The 21,604-nt window shown below is 35.4% G+C and overlaps 1 protein-coding gene across 4 annotated transcripts in view; it reads right to left on the bottom strand.

Moving 5' to 3' along the window:
- Window positions 1–21,604, bottom strand: part of SYNJ1 (synaptojanin 1) — a 62,107-nt gene that overhangs the window by 27,681 nt on the left and 12,822 nt on the right. For 3 of the 4 annotated variants that reach the window (XM_010004672.1, XM_010004674.1, XM_010004673.1), the window contains exons 4-16: window positions 21,065–21,290; window positions 19,820–19,903; window positions 18,978–19,039; window positions 18,305–18,401; window positions 16,862–17,031; window positions 14,868–14,949; window positions 12,087–12,239; window positions 8,941–9,097; window positions 7,225–7,248; window positions 2,493–2,684; window positions 2,282–2,366; window positions 925–1,065; window positions 358–550 (exon numbers count right to left, since the gene is read on the bottom strand). In XM_010004672.1, the coding sequence (XP_010002974.1) occupies window positions 358–550; window positions 925–1,065; window positions 2,282–2,366; window positions 2,493–2,684; window positions 7,225–7,248; window positions 8,941–9,097; window positions 12,087–12,239; window positions 14,868–14,949; window positions 16,862–17,031; window positions 18,305–18,401; window positions 18,978–19,039; window positions 19,820–19,903; window positions 21,065–21,290 (1,666 nt within the window). Of the gene's footprint in view, window positions 1–357; window positions 551–924; window positions 1,066–2,281; window positions 2,367–2,492; window positions 2,685–7,224; window positions 7,249–8,940; window positions 9,107–12,086; window positions 12,240–14,867; window positions 14,950–16,861; window positions 17,032–18,304; window positions 18,402–18,977; window positions 19,040–19,819; window positions 19,904–21,064; window positions 21,291–21,604 lie in introns of all 4 variants that reach the window. The other variant, XM_010004671.1, reaches the window with a different exon arrangement.

Raw genomic sequence — 21,604 nt, 5'->3', positions numbered from 1 at the left:
CTGCTGATTTTTTTTCTCATAGTTGATCAACTCTAGTGCCTACAAAGTTCTACTGCATGTCAGGAATCTATTTGGTCTCCTTCCTATGCTAAATCCTTGACGTCTAGTGCCAGTGAATTCAGGCTTTGTCATCTCCATCAGTTATTGCACTGGAAAGGTCTATTCTTTCTGTAGTCATCTATTTTAATAAAAATTGTGGGAACCTAATTATCTTGAAGACCTCTAACCCAAGGAAATTTGAATTCCACAGGAATGTGGGGAGAGGAAAAAAAACAACAAATAGAGCTTTTGGATGACACTGCTGGAGCTCAAAGTGTTTAACTTCTCATTCAGTATGAAATTTGAACACTTACTTACCATGGGAAAACTGAGCTTGCGAGCTATTTCTACAAAGTCTTCATTTCTCTCTTTAACTTGTGACTGTCCTGCAGCAAAATGACTGCAGACAAAGCAGAGACTGGATGTATGAAACAACATCCGAATCGCTACTGCACCTTTATTGCCAGTGGCTCCTCCCATGCCAGTCTTTACAGTATCAACAGCAACATCCCTAAAAGAGTTAAACAGCTATTAAACCTTCAAATACAATGGCACAGAAGTTAACAGCTTTAAGTATGTCTGAGTATAACTTCATGTTGGTAAGAGAAAGTTTTCATATTGTTCTTTCAGCAGTTAGGCCACTTGGCTATTTTTTTAAAATTGCCAACAGCTATTGAGCAATATAACATTTCAGCTTCTCTAGCATTCTTGGCAGCTGATGAGACATTTAAAAACAAAGAAAAAGTAATTTAAGCAACTAGTTTCCCAGAAGATGGAACAGCTCTTTTAGAGCCCTGCATGCTTCTTAGTGCATTAGTGTGACAGCTTGTAATACAAAGCCAACTTAAGGTGACCCAACTTGGGCACAGCTGTGTGTTCACTGACCTGATAAAAGGAGCGTGCTGGGGCCTGATGAACACAAAAAGGCAGACGCCCACTAACTGCTCAGAAGCCAGCAGCACATACTTGTTGTCTCTTGATATAGTCTTCTGCAGTTCAGCAGCCCAGAGCTTCTGATTGGTTGTGCTAGAAGTGAGACAAAAAAGGCCAGTTTTAAAATTAATCGATTTAAGCAGGTATCTGGACTGTTGATCTAGTTGAATAAACTTCATACAATAACCTTAACTAAACCTTGGGGTAGTGAGCCCAAGCCATGTTGTGAATGGTGCTCAAATGCCTCCCAGTTAGAGACACAGTTATAGATGGTCATGACATCATAATTTCAAATTCAGCCTTATAAAATGTTGCCTCGCTTTTCTCAACAACACAATGCTAGGAGCCAGGGCTATCTTTCCCATATTTCTGAGACTAGAAAAATAAAACCTAAGAATTTTAAGGAGTCATTTCCTAGCCTAGAGCTCAGACAGTATTGAAAAAGACAAGTGTCCGTGGTCTTAGATCAAGAAGCAGTTTCCTTGGAGACCTGATAGACTATGGGTGTAAATGAAAAATATCAGACCTGGAAAAAGAATTAACTAGATATAGTGCGAAATTAGGGGATGACAAACTGCCACGTTGTCCTGAAGACAAAAGCCTGTGCAAAGGCTAACAGTATTACAGGCATCAGATGCTTTTTCCAATGAGTTAAAGCTCACTAAACACCAGAAAACATGGAAAACAGGCAGATAAAAAAATGGACAAAGAGAATATGATCATAGGACTATGCAAAGACTCCATCACTTGTCTCACCCACCACTGGCAAAATAACCCACTCTACTGCAGTGAGAAATCCAAACTCCACAGTAATATATATAAAATACATGGAATGACAGCATGGAAGGAAGCCTTGCTTTATACAGATCAAAATCTGATGCAAGACACTATATACAGGCATACCAACAATACATGGTTTTGGAAAGAATTTCACAGGACTTGCTGTTCCCAGCAGTAGGAAGGCACAGAGACTGCACAACACTATAAGCATTGGGAGGTAAATTCCTTCAGTGTTTTAAATGAAGGAAAACTTTGAGCAGCTGCAGAAGATGCAATCCAAAATACGGCCAAGTACTGACTTTTTGGATCCTTGGAATTACATTATACATTGTCTAAGTGATCACATCTTCGCTAGGGAAAGCTGAAATGAAGTCTGCAATCCTGGCACATACATTGGCAGAGAGAACTGGAATACAGTCAAAAAACCAATCCAGACTAATCCCAACCATTACAAAACAGGAGATAAAAATCACTTAACATTTTACTCAAAAAATGTGATTATCAATTAAACTAGTACTGGATCACCTACCTGGCATTCACAATGTTTCCTGCATTTAACTCCACCATTTCTTCAAATCCAATAGCAAATATGTCTACAGGCTTGCTTTTGCGATCTGCGTGTAAATATTAAAAAAGCCATTGGTTGTTGATAATTCACTTAAGAACCAACACTTTATACAACTATTCCAACTATGAAAATCAGAGTTTTTAAGCAAAAATTGACAGAATACAAATCCTACCTTGGAATTCATGAATACCAGCTAACTTTGGTGCATCTAGAAGCCAGTCAGTGAGGGTCTGATTTCTAAAGGCGATGCTTCGGAATTGCTTCCCCCCATTGACATTCCACGTCCCAACACAGACTCTAATCTTTTTCGGTTTTGCATACGTGTAAAAGTTTTCACACATGTTCTTCAGCACTTTTACAGATGCTGCAAAAACATTTGAGAAGACACTATTATTATACAGAATGGTTCTTCGGAAAACTTGGCAACAAGATCTTTCCCTTAAAAAAAAATAAAAATGGCAACAAATCCATGCACAGATGCACAGGAAGCTTCTCACAAGGGAAAGTACCTTTGCAGACATATTACTTGTTTGGGGAGGACACTGACTGAATAAAAGACACTAGTAATTCGTTCAAGGTAATAAATATATATATATAAATAATATAGAAAAGAAACATCATTTCTGTGTTTTATAAATAACTGTAATTCATTCCCTGTCTCTACAATTTTGTATGGAAACCATTATATTTCATACATGCCAACACAAATATCTACCTCATTTTCACAGAGTACATTTCTGAAATTCAATCTCCATTACAAAACAACTTAAAGATATTTTAAATTTCTAGAAGTGTAAAAATGACTGATATACAACATTTACTAAATTGGATAAAGTACATTATTTTATTGTATTAGAGGATGTCTATTTAACCCACAAATATGGATCATTTTTTAGGTCAGCTGAACTCCTAAAATTCTGCTTTAGTGAGAGAAGTAGGCTTGGGTTTGAAACAATTAAATTAATTTCTCTGTCACACCAGACTTTCTCTGTGCCTTGTTTCTAACTGCCAGATGGGAGAGTAATGACCCATCCGTAAAAGGCACTGTGAAAAACAAACAAACAGGATTATTCAGTGCTCAGACACTAGTTACAGAGATTTTAAAAGTTGCCTCATAAATCAGCTGTCTAATATACTCATACAGATATGTTTCCTAATGCACTGCTGTTGTCTTTCGGTTATTCTACTAAAGTTTACCACCTTTACATTTGTTACAGAATCTTGGCTACCCAATTAAAACAAAACATAGGGATTCTCTAGCCCTCATGGTTTGGAAACAAACTGGAAATAATAGAAGAAAGTAATATGTTGTGTTTGCTGTTTATGAACTTTCACTGCTGAAGATATCATAAATCAATGTATGGGCTAATTGCATATAAAAGACAATGAGCTGACCAGTGTCTCCTTGGGGAATTGCGAGTGAATCATGCTTGGGACAATACTTTCCTTATAACCCAGGTAGACAAAGTCAAGGAAACAGCAAGGAAATAACAGAATAGTTTATATCTTCAGGTGAGAGCCAAATACTGAGTCTACTTCTGAATGTACCCACACACTAGGAAATAACCAAGTCAAGAAGTCCACCAAATGCCAGCAAAGCCTCTGAGGGTCAAGGACAGAAGCTAACCAAGCATCTGACCACTGAAGATAAACCAGTCCAAGAAACGTAGCCACAATATTTACAAATACCCAAATCATCCCAAGAATTAGCAGAACCCAAGGAATCCAAAATAGCACCACAACAGCTTTCAAGATCTTCACAGATCAGCCCTTTTAGTACTCTGAGCAAGTTTAAAGTAGAGTTTGGACTTATCTCCAGTTCCTTTTTTTTTCCCCTCCAAATTTAGAAATTTTCAGCTTAATTTTAGTTATCCCAAATAATTAATATTTGTTGCAATGCAGCTTTTAAGAAAAGCTGCAAAATTGAGTTATTGCTTATTTAACTCCTGACACTCATGAACATCTAATGTGAAAAATCTGATCGGGATAGAACCTAACTTCAGAAGTGAACTGACAGCATGCTTATTACAAAAATGAAATTCATACCTTTAAACTAGCAAGATTTCTAAATTATAAATGGACTCTTTATAAATTAGAATGAAAAAAAATTTAAAATCTAAATTTTTCTTGCTTTTTCCAAAATACTGAGTAGGCCATCTGTTTTTCAGAGCTCCTGAGCTCCCACATACATTATTCTCCAACACATTTCCAGCTTTTTTTCTTTTCAACAAAATTATGTCTCACTCTACAACATTAAAAATCCAATCGATTACACTGCTGTTTGTTGCAGCAAAAATATTTTAACTGCTGTTCCTACTAAGCAGGCAGACATTTGGAAATCAGTTCTACAGAGGTAATATGAATTTAAAATTCTTGATGGGATATTCTCTGTAGCTGAACTTAGCTGAACCATTTTGCTACAATGTCCAAACTACCGCAGATATGTTTCTATCTATGCAATTTGTATCCAGATAAAACCCACAGTGAAATGTTACATCAAGAAGCTTAACAAGCAATGCTGATATAGTCTAGATGGTAACACCATACATTACAATGTTTATTCCAATAAACTGTTTTTAACACTGACAAAATGCCAGTGAATCAAGTAATTTCAGATTTATGTTACCTGTAACTCATATTTCATTATTTAAGTACTTAGTAAGAGTTAACTAGATGGAGTAATATCCTAATAGAAAAAGCAACATTGAGACAAACATAAGGGGGAAACCATTAAAAGCTGAAAAACACAGATTACAGTTAAAGTGGTTTTCACACCATACATTACAATGTTTATTCCAATAAACTGTTTTTAACACTGACAAAATGCCAGTGAATCAAGTAATTTCAGATTTATGTTACCTGTAACTCATATTTCATTATTTAAGTACTTAGTAAGAGTTAACTAGATGGAGTAATATCCTAATAGAAAAAGCAACATTGAGACAAACATAAGGGGGAAACCATTAAAAGCTGAAAAACACAGATTACAGTTAAAGTGGTTTTCCAAGGGGAGAAAAAAAAAAAAAAAAAAAAAAAAAAAAAAAAAAAAAAAAGGCAAAAGAAAACAAAAAAACCACCACCATCAAAAAAAACCAAACAAAACCAGCGTTAAACACTTCAGATGTATTTGAACAATAATCTAGCCAATAATGAATCCTCAAGCCTTTCTTCTAAAGATCCTTCCCTCATCACTCTTCGGCACCCAGGGCTGGTGGCTGCTATCTGCACAACTTCGTTGTTCTCTTAAAATGGGACACTTGTCTGAAAAATTATTAAGAGCTTCCTTGCTTCTTTCCCTTCTCCTCTCCCTCCATCTTCCCAAGTACTAAGAGCATACTTTTTTTCCTGTCATCCAGAAAATAAGCATCTCCTCTGGTTTCAAAGAACCTACCTTCAAGAGTTAGCACAATGAACCCGATAGCTCAGAAATTGATGTTCACATTTTCTCAACACATATTAAAACCTGAACCTATGAGCATTATCATAGAATCACAGTTTGGTTTGGGTTGGAAGGGACCTTAAAGATCATCTAGTTCCAACCCCCCTGCACGGGCAGGGACACCTCCCACTAGATCAGATTGCTCAGAGCCCCATCCCACCTGGCCTTGAACACTTCCCAGGGATGGGGCTAGGAATATTTTATTTTAAATAATAGTTTCTGGGAACACAGACATAATGAAGTGTTGCACAGCTGACAAGTACTCACAACTCTGTCTTAAAAATATGGAGTATGTATATATCAAATCACCCCAAATAGAGCAGCTTCATGCAAACAGCTTAAGTTATGACAAAAAAGGGCATCTCTGCTAAGAACTAGAAAAAATTTTAAACAAAGTTCAGAGACATTATGTTGCCTATGTTGCTAACTTACAATTAAAATAACTAGAAGTTTTCAGAAGCTTCTATATTGCAGAGATCTTTGATGTAATTTTCCTCTGTCTAGCTCATCTCTACACATTCTTGCTATGTATCACTTCTTCACATTCACAGTATTGCTGAATCCTCCAAAGCCAACCTCTCATTTGAAGCCCAACATTACATTTATCAAGACACTACCACAAGGCCTCAAAGTAGAAGACTGAGTTAACAACAATTTTCCCTTTTCAGGCCTCCTCTTCATCAAGGGTTTTTCATAAATAGATGCTCTGATATTTTGCTTTTTGCATCACATTGCAGAAGTAACTATCTCAGTGGGTTTGACTTTACTTTTGCTCCGCAAAACATGCCAGCATGTTATTTCAGATTATTCCAGTACAATGTTAACCTTTGATGGGAAATAGCACAAAATCAGTCCATCTCCTACAAGAATACAAGCAGGTAGAGCCTTCTAATGGCACATAAGATAAAGCTACAAAATGTAATGAAGAATTTTACCTCTTATCCTAAGCAAAACACTCAGATAAAAGAAAAATACAGAAGCTTCCCCCCCAAACAGATAAATAGATATAAAAACCCCAAATTCCTATACAGCTAGAATCAAGCATTTGCAACAACAAAAATTTTAAAAATTGCTTGCTTCTCTTTATAACTCACATCCAAGCAGAACTGCAACATTTTTCACCCCCGATACTTTCAGGAATGCCAGATCCAAACACTACTAGGAAAATGTAAGCCCATAACCAAATATGCAAGTAGACACAAGAAAAAAGCCAGATAAGAACAAGAGCCCACCAGATATTTACAGCTTAAGTTACTATACTATACCTGATTGTAATGATTGTTCTGAAACTACGGATGCAATAAGAAGGAGACAAGAAAAAAATCAGTGAAATAAGTAATAAGTTTTTTAATTTTCCAGTACTAAAATGTAAGCCCATAACCAAATATGCAAGTAGACACAAGAAAAAAGCCAGATAAGAACAAGAGCCCACCAGATATTTACAGCTTAAGTTACTATACTATACCTGATTGTAATGATTGTTCTGAAACTACGGATGCAATAAGAAGGAGACAAGAAAAAAATCAGTGAAATAAGTAATAAGTTTTTTAATTTTCCAGTACTATGTGAAAGTACATGCTTTAATATACAATTTAGTACACAAAATCTTTTGCATCAGTTAAAGCACATCTTTTATGCTGCAAAATTCACAAAGTTCCACAACAGTATTAACAAGTAATCTTACCTTGCTTTATTAATAACATGCTTACATATGATGAAGTTTCTCCCTATTTAATTCACTACCTAGCAGAAAGTGCAAGTATTACGTGCACTAAAGACAGATTCATGTTTCTCAGCTGACAGGAGCTGCAAATATTGAAAGGACAGCTTGCATCCACAGAGAAAGAGAGGGAAATTAAAACTACTTTCAACTAATCTCAAGGTGAGGCAGGTTTAGCAGGTTTCAGATACAGGAAAAGTTACAATTCCATGAAACACTGTGGTAACAAAATAAGAGGAAAATTGGTTTCACGTAGGAGATATATAGACATCCACAAGATGAAGACTACAATTGGGCAATAAATTTTTTTCTTGTGCCAAAGATTTGCACTGAAGCTTTGATACATTTTTCTCATTCTAGGTTAAGAAGTGTTCTGGAGAAAGGTGAAAAAAAATAAAAAGGAAAAGGAAAAATTAGGAATGTTATTAATCCTGAAAACAGCAAAACCCCCATGATTTAGGACACTCTTGGAAGGAAGACTCAAATTTAAGTTACTTCTTTGCCCAAAAATTAGCTCCTCTATTTTTTATCCCAGGTGAGTTCTTTAAACACCACACTTTCTATTTTCCTGCCTATCTAATCTGCAGAAGGATGGGACATCACTGCTGTTCTGGGGACCGTGTAGGCTACAGCTCTGAGTGAGGATGCAAGATGCTGTGGCTCAACTCCCTGTTCTAATTATGTGAACAAGCTGCCACTAACTAGACCTTCCAAACCCCACATGACTTTTCTGCCTTAAAGCAGAGTTTTTATTGAATTTTCTGATTTTGATGTATTCACTGAGTTGGTGATTCACACAAAGCCTAACAAGCTTTTGTGGTGCACACGTTCCTGGGAAAGATGACATTTTGTGATGGAAAATAATTCATCAGGATTTTTTTGATAGCTCCAGTTAGCTCCAATTTTCTTCTATTACCAAATCTCCTTTTTTATTTTTCCTTCAGAAACCAAAATGAAGATAAGTATCAGCATTCCTATGGTTGAGAAAAGAATGCTTTCTATCTTGTTTAACACCATGGTGAGAATTTCTTCACTGACACAACAGATCAAATTAAGGAATACATTTAGCAAGCAATAAAAAACCCTAATGTTTTATTAAATCAGGATTTCCACCCCTGCAAATTCAGCATGCAATTGTCATTATTAACATTTGCTGTACATGGATGTGAAGTATCGAACAGAACATATCTAACATGCATCTACTGTCAAGTTCTGACAAATATGCTCCACAAAGATTTACCTGTTACACTGCTAGACATCAACAAAATATTAACAGTAAAGAAATTACTGCAGCATGTTAGTTTGGCAAGATTAGTAAAGCAGAAGTAACTTCCATTTTTTAATAAGCCAACAGAATATCAAATAGCATTTTTACTTTCCAATATTACTTTGAAAACAGACTCCATACAGCTTTCTTACACCAAATAGTTAAGAGACATTAAAATCCTGAAAGACACATACCGCGTAAACTGCTGGTGGTTAAGAGAGCCCGTGCTTTATCTGCTAAATCACTATTTAGGGTATTTCCCAATAATAAAACATCAATGGCCTCCTGCTTGGAGCTATCAAAAAAGTTATTTTGAATCGTTCTGGTCACAGAACGAGCACCATCCTTCAGCTTTCCAGCCTGTTAGGGAGGAACATGTATAAAATATTTTATGTTGGACATTGCTCACAAAAACATTGCTAATATTCAGTAACATATTTGTACACTGCATTAATGATTTTTAAAACTAAGGCAATTTCCTTCCTTAACTGTTAAATAAAGTCTTTGGAGCCTACTGTACTATGTCTATATTTTTTCCAAATGCTAAAGAACATAGTAATACCTTCAATGCATATCTAACAATCAGACTATTTAAGTTTAAATTATTTAAATTAATCAAAATACTGCTAAAAGGGGAATTATTTTTTTTCTCTACATGCTTGGTCTTTTAAAATTAATATAGTGCCATGTTTAGACCATGATCCAGGATTTTGGGCTTTTCCCCAAATAGTGAGAGATGAGCAAGCACTTGAGTCCAAATGTCATGATACATGAATTTGTATTGTATATGCACATATGAGTATATTACTTCAGAATTCACATTCTGAAATACCCATGTTAAAAAAAGAGATAGCTTTAACTAATTAAGACTTTTAAACTTTTTAAAATAACATGCAAGTCTCATGCAGGATCCCAGAAGGAACACATACACTAAGCTACAGCTACACACAAATCAAGAAGCTGTCATTGCACACACGGCACACAAGTGGCACGATTGAACAGTGCTCCAAAAGAGCAGTGTTCAGCTGCCTAACCTAAACAAGAATATCCAAGAGATGTACTGCTACTATAGATATTCTCTGTGGGTCAGACACCTAGAGGATAATGTAATTAAAATGTCATGCAGTCTCATACTTGATTCAAAAACCAGCAGCGTTAATCTGTGTACACAGCACTCACAGTGATTTCACAGGCACAAAGATATTTTCTGGATTACAGGGTTTATTGTGTTTTATGCACTTATGTCTTTTGCCTGTGAGGTGTATGCAAACACATCCTATTACATTTATATGGAATATAAACTGGAATTCATCAGGGATGCTGCTTGGTACTGTTTTATTATAAAATATACTCAAAGTTTACAGCTTGCATTGTTCATGAAGGTCTCTTAAATGCACAAGGAGAAAAGACAAAAGCTTAAGAAAACTACAAAACCAACACATCATTTTTTTCTATAAATTGTATTAGACAACAAGAAAGAAACTACTACTGAGTCAAGGATAAGTAGTAGTAATTTTGCACCATGATTTTTGGAACACCATGTGGATGAGGTGTTAGGGAGCATACTATTGCAATAGGATTTTAATAGAATGCTGCTCCCTTTCTGTCAGACAATGTGTAACTTATGACAGGATCCAAAATACCACACTCACCATTCACATTTCAGGCAATTAATTGAAAGGAACGCAGAGAAAGCAAAAGAAAGAGCAGGTAAGGAGTTAGATGTAACAAGTATTGTAACAGTTTAAAAAGGACTGTTTTTCAGTACAGAAATGTACATGAACACATTTAAGCTTAAAATAGAATTGCAACTTTAAACAGTTGGACTACGTTCTAAAAAATATTACCAGAGTATTTAAAGAAGTGACTGAGTAGTTTTCCTGACAGAATGGCAAGTATTTTATGGCTTTGCAAGTATTAAAGATCCTCTTTGAATAGATGGGCTTCTATTAGGGACACTGTGTTTGGTTTATGAGATGTGGTACTCGTTAACTGTTGTACCAGGGCAGGGATGCCTGGGACAATGATTGACTATTCTGTATTATTACAAACACAACAGAGTAAATGTATTCTGTATTTTACAGATTAAAAGTGGAAATGTAAATACACATACTAAAATACAAGCAATTCCAAAATGAAAAAAAAAAAATCTAAATAGCCACATTAATACATTAAATGTAGGAAGAGAAACAAGGTTGAATGAGAAAGTCAGGAGAAGGGCAGATACCCCAGAAAATACTTACTGTAGTTTTCCTGACAGTCTGGCTGACATTTTGGTAAGAAAATAAAACTAAACATCTTTAACTCCCATACTAAAATACAAGCAATTCCAAAATGAAAAAAATCTTGTTTGCACCAGTTATGGATAGAGTAAGCAACAAGTCTCTTTTACTAATTTTCTTTTTCTGTAGCTTACTGCAAGCCTTTGTACATGTGTAGAGAAGGACCTTGGTAGGGTTTGAATGAAAATGTGATGGAAAAACATAACAGTTGACTATGAATACATAGTAGATAATATCGAAAGAGAAGCAATGCATTCTTGAATAAAAATAACAGCATGGAAAGAAATTTTTTAAGGAACAAGGGCAAAAATTGCTAAGGTTCAACATTTTTTTTGTCTTGAAAGGTATCACCTGACAAGGGAGAGATTTATAGAAACAGAAAAAGCAACACTGTTAGAAGAAAAATAAAAGACAGTGTTAGGAAATATGAACAACTCAAGCATCAACATAGACAAAACAAGTCAAAGAGAAACAGAGCATTATACTGTCACACACCAGGAATTGTTATCACAACATTCGAAAGAAAGGCAGAAACAGAATTTGAATTTTTTTCAGTAACTGCAAAGCTAAAAAAATAGCTGGAGGAACATGAAAACAAAACAAACCTAGCTGCAACCTGTTCAATTTTAACACTGTTAATAAACACTAAAAGGACAAAAAAAAAAACCCAGCTAACCACATTTTAAAATGAAAAAGATATAGTGAATGAAACTAAAATAATAAGAGGCACTGGTACAGAGAGGAAAATAAAAATATGCAAATAAATGAAAGTGTATTTGAATATATCTTTTTCTGAACTTTGATCTAAAGAAAGAAGACTTCTGAGCACACTTGCCTACAGATTGGTGTTGTCTGGGAGGCATGGGCATGGCTGAGAAAGGATGCACTGAAACAAGATGTGGTCATCAATATAATTAACTTTATGCTACTTTTTTTGTATTGGTTGGGGCTTTTTTTTGATTACAACAAAGAAAATCTCATAGCTGTTATATTAATGACAGATGTTTTTTAAAACCTATATTGAATGCTACTAAAGTTTTTAATAAAATGTTCTTTACCTTAGCTTTTCCTTCAAGGGCTCCAGTTCCAGCATAAATTTTACTGACAGAATCACCATTCACAGACCACATGGACCGGAAAACTTCCTGAAAGCGAGTAACCAACTGAGGCTTCTCAGCTAATCCTAATACCTCCAGTTGTTTTGTTAGCATCTGCAACAGTTGAAAACAACATTTGCAAAAGAAAAATCTTTACATGTATTTCTTAAAAAGCACATAATATTTTTTCAACAAATATGCACCAAAAAACAACCCCCTTTGGTTTATATGCATCATTCTGAACAAACTGACACATCATGTTTGAAAGGCTGCATCGTACATGTGACTTTAGCACCAGCATTTCATTTCTTTCAAAGGTAGGTGTTAATACAGGAAAAGAATTACATAGATAATTGGTAAATATTTTCTTCTAAAAACTCACTCATTACAAGGTAAATTATTTTTGGTTCTCTGGTCTTTCTACTTACATAATTAAGAATTAGAGCAGTTCATGTTCTTTCTCAAATAAGTCTAATACAAGTGCAGCAGCAGCTGCTGACTCTGTGGTCAGTGAAATAGCAATGGCTTCTGTCACTGTTTTCATGTGTAACACACTGCAATGTTTATCCTTACAGTCAATATACCTACATTAATTTTCCATTATGCACTTTGTACCTTAAATGCATTTAAACTGCACGTATATGATACATATTCATGCTTTATTTTACATTTAAACACATTGCTTAAATGTAGCGTTATGCTCATGGGACATTGTATCCTGTCTGAAATCTTGGTTCATGGAATCATGATTATTAAAAAAAACTCAAGGAGGTTTTGATTGTTTTCGGTTACTAACATAATACTGAAAATAAATATAAAAAAATTCAAACAAAATAAAAAGTTATTTTCAAGAGGATTTAGACATCTTTAAAACTTTGATGTGTTCAACAGCATTAAGTAGGAATCTAAAAGGAGAAACATAAAATTATATAAAAGCAAAATTCTCAAGGTTGGGCAGGGATAAACAAAAGTTACAAAATTAAACTTGCACACAAAATTCAGTAGACATAGACAAGCAAATAAACTTCAGAAGTTGGGTGCTTCATAGTGTAATTTTAGGTGGTCACCCAGAGCTCAGTACTTGTTATATGAAGTATCTATATTTTAATATCTCATTTAAATAGAAGAAAGATTTACCATTTTCCTTCTTTTTAATTACTTTTATACTTTGAGCTCCCATGTTTTAGCTGAAATAATAGTTTCCATCTCATCTAGGAAAAATTTGAAACATCTGGTCTAAAAACCAAAAGATGATATTGAATCCAGTTCTTAAAAGGACAAGAAAGGAAAAAATAGAGCTGCAAAGTTAACTTTGCCATATAAGTACTACACACATTAAGAGTGTAGAAAGATTCGGTTTTATGCCATAGAAAACTACTGTATTATCAATAAAAACCAAGAGGCTCATTTAACCTAATGGCTTACTTCAAGTTTGCACTTCTACCTCCAGTGAACTGCTAAACTCCCACAGACAGTTTTAGGACCAGGAAAGACTTTAAGGTAGTCATTTGTGTTTCCCATGATGAAGTCAATACATAAATACAACAAAACACTGTGAGACTTGCAAAGCATACTGCTGCTCTTTTCAACACATAGTGAACTAAAAAACCCAGTAAGAATTATTTTTCTTAGTTTTAGTAATTAAAAGGTGTGACCTCCCTGCTGTACATGCAGAACTGAAACAATGGAGAAAAAAGACATTCGATCTCTCAAACCACTTAGTATCTGCTACAGTAGGTACTGATGTTGAATGTTAAAAGTTTCCAGAGTATTTGCATGAGGGCATATAGTTCAGTGTTGTGTTTGACTAAAACACTAATGGCAACAGCCAAGCACAAAATATTCCAGAATCAGAGATTTCTGTTGTAGAGCCAATGGATTTTGCATTTCTTACAGAAATTCCTCCTATAGATGCTAAACCAAGAGCATTTTTATTAAATCAAATTCAGAAAGCAAAAGAATAATCCTTTTACTTAGTTTGATGTTACACCACCCATAATTTTTAATTTTTAAACATTCTAAATATTTTGCCTCCAGGAGTAAAATTTAGTTTATTAAGATGAGTGGAGTTGTCAAAAGTATTTAAGAGCTACTCTTTCAGCCCTAACAATACTATTTTATTCCATCAATTCCTATCAAGTGTTCAAGATCTACCATGTAAGTCTGCAGGCTAGAACTTCCATTTCAATAGCAAGCCAATATGTTGAAGTACAACCCGGCAGGGAGACTAAATCTCACCATTAATTTCCAGCTCATCAATTTGAGTGTGGCCAAAGTCTCAACCATTATATTTTCCCCTGAAGAATTCACAGCACATGCTGTGAAAACACAAACATTCAGCACTGGTGGATGCTAAGAACAGCAGTCCTGTATGCTGAAGAACTTCATCTAACAGAATAACTGTGAATGCACCAGTTTTTGTCAAGGACTAAATACTTCTACCACTTCTAGATTTGCAAACCTGAACCTTAACAGACATAAGAAACTAACGTATACAAAAGAATGAACATTTCTCATAATGCTGCATGACTACTGTTTAATTATAACTACTACACAACAACTGCTTCTGTAACAACTAGGATCTGGATGCCCCAGAACAAGAAAAGCATCACACTATAAATCAAACTGCCATCTATGAAACATATTAATTCACCTTTCGTAGCCAGGGTAATGCTACTTTTAAAGCCTAATTGCTACAGAAGCATCAGGAACAGTTGAGTAACTGGACACTGTTTTTCCTACCTCTAAGCCAAAGAAAGCCTGCACGCTGTTTGTTCTATCCAGACAGTCCAAGCAGTTTGTTCTGATAGTACCGCTTTGAGATCTGTGCCAAGGACAACGAGAGACAGAGAGAGAAAACAGCTGAAATAACCCATTTAACACACATATCATCAAAGACAGGGACATCAAGATCTGAACCAGAATACTAAAACAATGTATTGTCAGTGAATTCTGCAGAAAACAAACGAATTTTCTGCAAATAACACGAGTCTTTCTTTTTCCATTTGTCTCAATTCTCCTTGCTTGCATAAAGTGATATGCAGGATTAAGCTTTCTTTTCAAACAATCCAACTAACACATTTCCCAAGAGTCTCAGAGGGACATAATAACTCTCAGTTAAAAGAAAAATGAAAAAATAATATTAGGACAGTTCTTGGACTTGTTTAACTAAACTAAAAGTAACAAGAATTTGTGATAAAACTAAAGCAGATTTCAACTCCTTGTTTCTTTCTCTTTCCTCCCCAAATAAAAAGAAGCCTCTCCCCTTTAGCTCGACAGATGCTTGAAGCCCTGAGGCACTCTAAACTGCACCTCTGTCTATGAGAGAAGCCCCTATAAAGCTCTCACATAAGGCAATATCCATGTTGTTCTTGCCTGGCTATGAGTATGAACTTTTGGTTGCTCTTCCAAAGATTCACACTTATTCCTTATGTTTCTCATTTCCACTTTACACTTTGACCAATTAAGTCAATCATGCTTCATCACATTTACTTGAAGATCTAACCATAATTTGTAGAAAGTTTTGAAGAACTTTCTCCAATATTCTTTTTTCATTACTATCTCTGAATTTGATTTGAAATAAAAAGCAACTTGCTATCTGTCTTAGGAAAAAACTGACTCTCCAGAGGAGATGGTCCATGAAATTATAAAAATTATCACTGTATCTTTTATAAATGCAATTCTTCAAGCTATCACAAGCCACAGCCTGTTTTGCTTTCATTCCATTGTCAACTTTTTTGATGAGTGATAATATTATTTGAATCTCCATCAGGACTAAATGGTGTTCTCTCAGCACAAAGTGTCACACCACTTTTAAAGCTTTATGGAGAACAGTCAGTTACTTTTGAGGTGGAGATGGGACCTAAATACTCTCCCACTAAATCTAATCTTATTAAGGCCTACTCAAGCCTACCCCTGGGCAGTTTAATCCCACAGCCAGGTTAGAGCACAGAGTGGCACAGGAATCCTCTTCTCTCTCACTGCACTAAAAGATGAAACCCACTGCATGTGGCACAATCCCTTTGCTCAACAATTCTCTTTCTCATGGAGAACCTCACTCAGCAGTTTGCTCTGGTATTATTTAAAAGGAGGAAGGGTGTGTAAGGGGGAAGGGCAGGAATGTTGCCTATTTCTAGACCTGCGTTGCTTTTCCTGCTGAGAAGCACAGACTTTGTTCAAGGAAAAAGGGTGGGGAGACAGGCACAGAAGTACAAGTAGAGCAGACCTTGTAAGTATGGAGAAGAGCAGAAAATATGCATCTCATTCACATTTGTGGAGAACTAAATCCCTCAAATGGGGGATCCAGGTGCAAACAGATTTAGAAGATTGCACTGAACATCAGCATTTACAACAAACAGAAAATGGTATGCTCCATCACTGAGAAACATAGGAATAACATATTACAGGAAGATGGAAAAACATTAATTCTTTAATCCCATGTGGGTGCATCCAAAATAATGAGGTCAAAGGTCTCATGCCCCACTAAGTCAATGCCCCATCCATGTTTCAGAGATATTTTCTATTAAGATTCTTAGAGGCTATTCAGGACGAGGCAAAATTTTAATCAAGTAAAATAAGTTACTTATATTTCAGTTGTTGAGCATCATCTCAAGATAAAACAAAAAACAAACACAGCAGTAACATTTTTTTTTTTCTTTTCTTCTGGCTAAGGGGTAAAAACCAACCCTGAAACAGAATTTAATTTGAAGAAATTTACAGAAGTTACACCCACAAACCTTTTCACTTCTTTTCCATCAAAATAAAAAAATCCACACTCTAGGAATTTCTGGACTTGAGGTTTAAGCACACTGTGTAGTTTTTCTGCCTTTCCGCCTTTAACCATTTGATGATAGTCAAAGTTCACCATTTTGATATCAGCTGAATGTTCAGATGCTTTCAAATGGCTCTGACATTTTAAAAAGAGGGAAAAAAAAGTATAAATACACCAATATCTGAACATACAGGTAAATAAGAGGCTACAAATACTTTTTTAAAGCTGTTTCATTAGCTATCTTGTTTACTACACACTTCCTCTTAGGTAAAATGAAACCATTTATCACTATAGTTCAGCAAATTACTCAGAACTGATATTTTGCTTGTGTTTTTTCTTTTTCTTGTCACAATCAAAGTGAGTTTTCCCCTTACTATACTAGAGGTCACCAAGACAGCCTCTTCTCCTGTTAAAATGCTTCCATTTGCGAAGAACTACTTTAGGGGAAACCCCTTTCACTAATAATTACCATTTTAGACATACGTCCTAGCAATGGGGTCTGAGTAAATATTGCATAAACTACTACTAAAAAAACCCAGACAAATTATCTAGGTTTCTGTGGAGGGTGGCTTAAGCAAAACTTTCCCCAATATTCCCTGAAAAATCCTGAAGTGCTCACACAATCTTTGTTGGCAAAGTTATGATCTGCACTGGGCATTGATATGCATCTGGAAGCACTAATGCCTCCTACCAGCACAGATGGATACAGAAAGTCTGGAAGCACTAATGCCTCCTACCAGCACAGCTGGATACAGAGACTAGTGAATGGCCTAAGATATTCAACCATTATAATACAAAGGGAAAAGGAAAAAGGGAAATAACAGATGGCTATTGACATGTTTTCTCGGCTTCACACAGAACTTCTCAAATTTTTAGTATTTATGGACTACAATGAGACAGCTATTGTTAATCTAAGTAGGGTGAATTCAGTAAAATGGTCAAGTATGGTTAACATCTGACCAAACATTTTTATTTAATCATGAAACAGCTTTGATGTTTAAATTGAAAAATTAATTTCTGATTAAAAAAAATATGAAGGGATATATCCAGGAACTCCCAGGCAAAGACTTTTAAAAGAAACACAATTTATTAAATACCACAAAGTATCATTTATTTATTCACCAACTTTATAGTGCAAAATTATTTTTTAAAATAAGCCACTCGTAAGCATGAAATATGAATATAATTGGAAATCCCTCCACAGTACCTATTTTGCTGTTATAATTTTTCAGTAAAGTAACCAATCTGAGTTTTTAAAGATCCAGTAAACATTTTGGATCTTAAGCAGTGCTTTTCAGGTACAAACAACTTTAACCACAAGTGGTAGTTGCTCCAGAGAGTGGCATATCTGTTTCATTTTTCAAAGGCTATATAAGAATATGCACAGTGAGAGAATTTTCATACTTACCTGGAAAGCTTTGCTGAGCATGTGCTCCCCTTCTTTTGCCCCAAGTAAATTTACAATAATTTGCTTGCCATATAAATTTTTAAGAGTTTGGAAATGCCTGTTAACAGAAGAAAAATTCCACACTCATCTTCTGGCATGTAGAAAATTAACACAAACGCCTGCAATACTGACTGAGACACTGCAGAAATGTACTGAGTGCTCTAACAACTGCCACAGGCATTTTATTATGTCATGTCCAAACAAATAAATGTAATTCAATATTAGCACGCAACCACTGACTGCTATTTAATTAGGCTAATAGCACCAATTTAACAATGTATTTTTAGTTAAAACCATAAAGCTGTGAAGCTGAAGTGTCATGACAGAAATAAAATATAAATTCTATTTTTATACAGCTGCTGACAAATACAGATTATTTAACCTAATTTTTGTTTTCAATTTTAAAAAGATATTTCTCTATTTAAAATTTTCTTCACACTTTTCAACAAAGCACTCAAAGGCACAAACAAGACTATAGAAATCTGAAAAAGCTGTCCAGGCAGTTCACTGCTTTGCTGAACCACACATTTGTATAGACAAAGCTTCCCATTTTGAACAACATATCCCAACCCTCTGTTGCACCACTTATCAGAAGTCTGTAGTGCATTAACAAAAATTAAAGACATTCTTTCACCTGTCAAAAGCTGGTGCATTCGCCTCAAAACCCCTTGACATTCTGACACGATGGGATCCCACCTATGACATGAAGATTACATTAAATTACTTGTATTTACACATAGGACTAATTGTTCTTCAAAGACCTCTTTTGATCCTACATATGGTCTAAAAAAAAATGTACTTTCTAAATGAAATCTTAAAAATGTATTCTGCTTACTATGGTGTGCATTCTTTTCATAGGCTTTTCTTAAATTCATCTTATTTTTTCTAAAACCACTTTCTAAATTAAATATACTTTGTCATATCATCTAATTACTTCTTGTTTTGAGTAAAAGGCATGTAAATGTTTCAAGTTTTATTGCAAAATGCTTGTCTAGATGTCTAGTTTAAAGAAGCTAGAGTCACTGTGAGGCACCAACTTAGTTTAATCTTTCCTCTAAAAACTGTATCAGAGTAGTAGTACTTGCTGATAGAATCCTTCTTTCAAGAAACCTGGGATGAAATTCTATTACAGTAACTCTTTATCTGTATTGACTCTTGAAAAGACTTATCTTCAAGAACAATTCAGAAGAAAACAGTCTGTTTGGGTGCCCTTATATATCTTCAAATATAGTAATTTAAATTAAAACAGAAAAACTCATAACAAAAGAGAAAACATCTAGAAAGCAACGGCCATTCAAATCTTGTGCAAAACAGGATTCAGAGACTCAAGAAGCACAGGCTTGGTTAATTAAACGACAGCACCAACTTGCTTCCAAAGGATAACCTCATCCTGAGAGGCAAATATACAGAAGAGCCTAAACGCTACTGTAAGATGTTTAAAAAGACATAAGTAAGAATTATCTGTCTCCTGTTTACCTGCAGGCCTGGCTGTTCCCAGAATAATGGAACAGATCCTCGAATCTGTATGAAAGATGACACGGAGTCATCTAAAAATATCACCTATTAAGAAAAGAAAAGCATAGGTTTAATAAGCATTACAGACTGAAAGGCTTTGGTTTCTTAGCCTTAGCTAAGAAGTAACAGAGTAAATTATATATACACTACAATAAAATCCACACTACAAGTTAAAATATTAATTGTTCCCTAGACTTTTCTCTCTATCCTTTCTGTACAATTCATAAAAGAAGGCCTAGCCCTCTCATGCTTCCTTGCAGCATCATGGTTCACAACATCCAAGAAAATACAGCAAGCTGTTATTACTTGGGTCTGAATTACTTCTGTGCTAAGAGTAACTTTGAAAAAAAACTTGCTAAGACCTTCCTGTAGGAGCAGTTCTAATGTACACCAGTGCACAGAAAATAACAATGCAGCCTATTCAGAATACCTGCACAGCGTCAGTCATCTAGTGACATTAGTCTGCCAATAAGCTTGGACAGAGAAACTGTAACAACAGTGTTCTGACTAAATTCCTGAAACTGGATGCCTACAAGCAGAGTCCTTCCTGGATAAAATCTACTGAAGTCACCAAGGCTTACACAAAGTGTCAGCAAGTCAACCAAAGATACTTATTCACATGAATACAGCTGCAGGAACATCTTGCTAACTAGGTTATCATGAGAAGTGAGCAAAAAAGGCCATCAAAGAAAGATTTAACTGCTTCTTGCATTTATTTACAGTAAGGGTGAAGATTTGCAAACAGATGGAGTGGAATTACATTGACCTTAAAAACTTCAGAGGAGCTGTGTTAAGAAACCACAGAAATGCTTTGATTTTTCCAGAACTACAAGGTACGATGTATTTGCAGAAAACTCCTTTTGCTTGCTTATAAGGTCTTTCACTATTAGCTCAGGCCAAAAGAAGTACACACTCCCCTGCATCTCAGGAGGCTAAAAGGAAGTAGTACAACCACCTACAACAGTTCAGCTGATGGATAACAGCTTCTTAAGCTATTGGAACCAAGGGCCGTGCATGCTCTTACCCTAAGCTACGCTAAAAACCAAGACGATCAAATTACATAACCTACTTAGAATCCCTATTTAGCAGCAAAGGAACTATTCCAATATCTGACTTGTGATCTGTTGATTTAGAGCAAAAAACTATCCACATACAGGTTTATCTTGAGTTCATCAGCCAAGTAATGTGCACTGTAGCACAGCCTACCTGCTCTGTTTCAACAAAATTAGCGACATGACCATCATCATTTGTTCCTCGGACATTAAATCTGGTGCCAGCCCGTTCACAGCTTAGTCGTGAAATGAGACAAGCCTTTGCCTGCTTGTGAGCTGCATATATTGTCCTTATCTCCACTCCCCCACACATGAGACGTAACAACCAGTCGTCACAGTTCACACCATAGTGCTTCAAATGTAAATGCAGTGACTGGTTCCTATCAGGAAAAATAAAACAATTTTTAAAATAACTGGAACAAAATAAAATGCAGCTCAAATTGTTGAGCCAGCTACTAATTTTGTTCCCCCTAATACATATAAGAAAATGAAAATACGTATGTCATAGTTTTACGATATAGCTTATTTAAACACACTTCAAAGAACAAAGTTTACAACAGCTTAAACTTTTGCACAAAGCCTTGAATTTTAACGACCTTAAAAAAATAACCCTTACAGCCTCTGCTCTTCAGCCAGCAAAAAACAACACTCCAAGCTTGTTTATATTTCTTCACTCAGCTTTGCTTTGAGAAGC

This window comes from Chaetura pelagica, unplaced genomic scaffold, assembly GCF_000747805.2.
Source record: "Chaetura pelagica isolate M959 unplaced genomic scaffold, ChaPel_1.0 scaffold299, whole genome shotgun sequence".
Lineage (NCBI taxonomy): Eukaryota > Metazoa > Chordata > Aves > Apodiformes > Apodidae > Chaetura > Chaetura pelagica.
The sequence above is the reverse complement of the archived record's forward strand: the minus strand, read 5'-3'. Positions and strand labels throughout refer to the sequence as shown.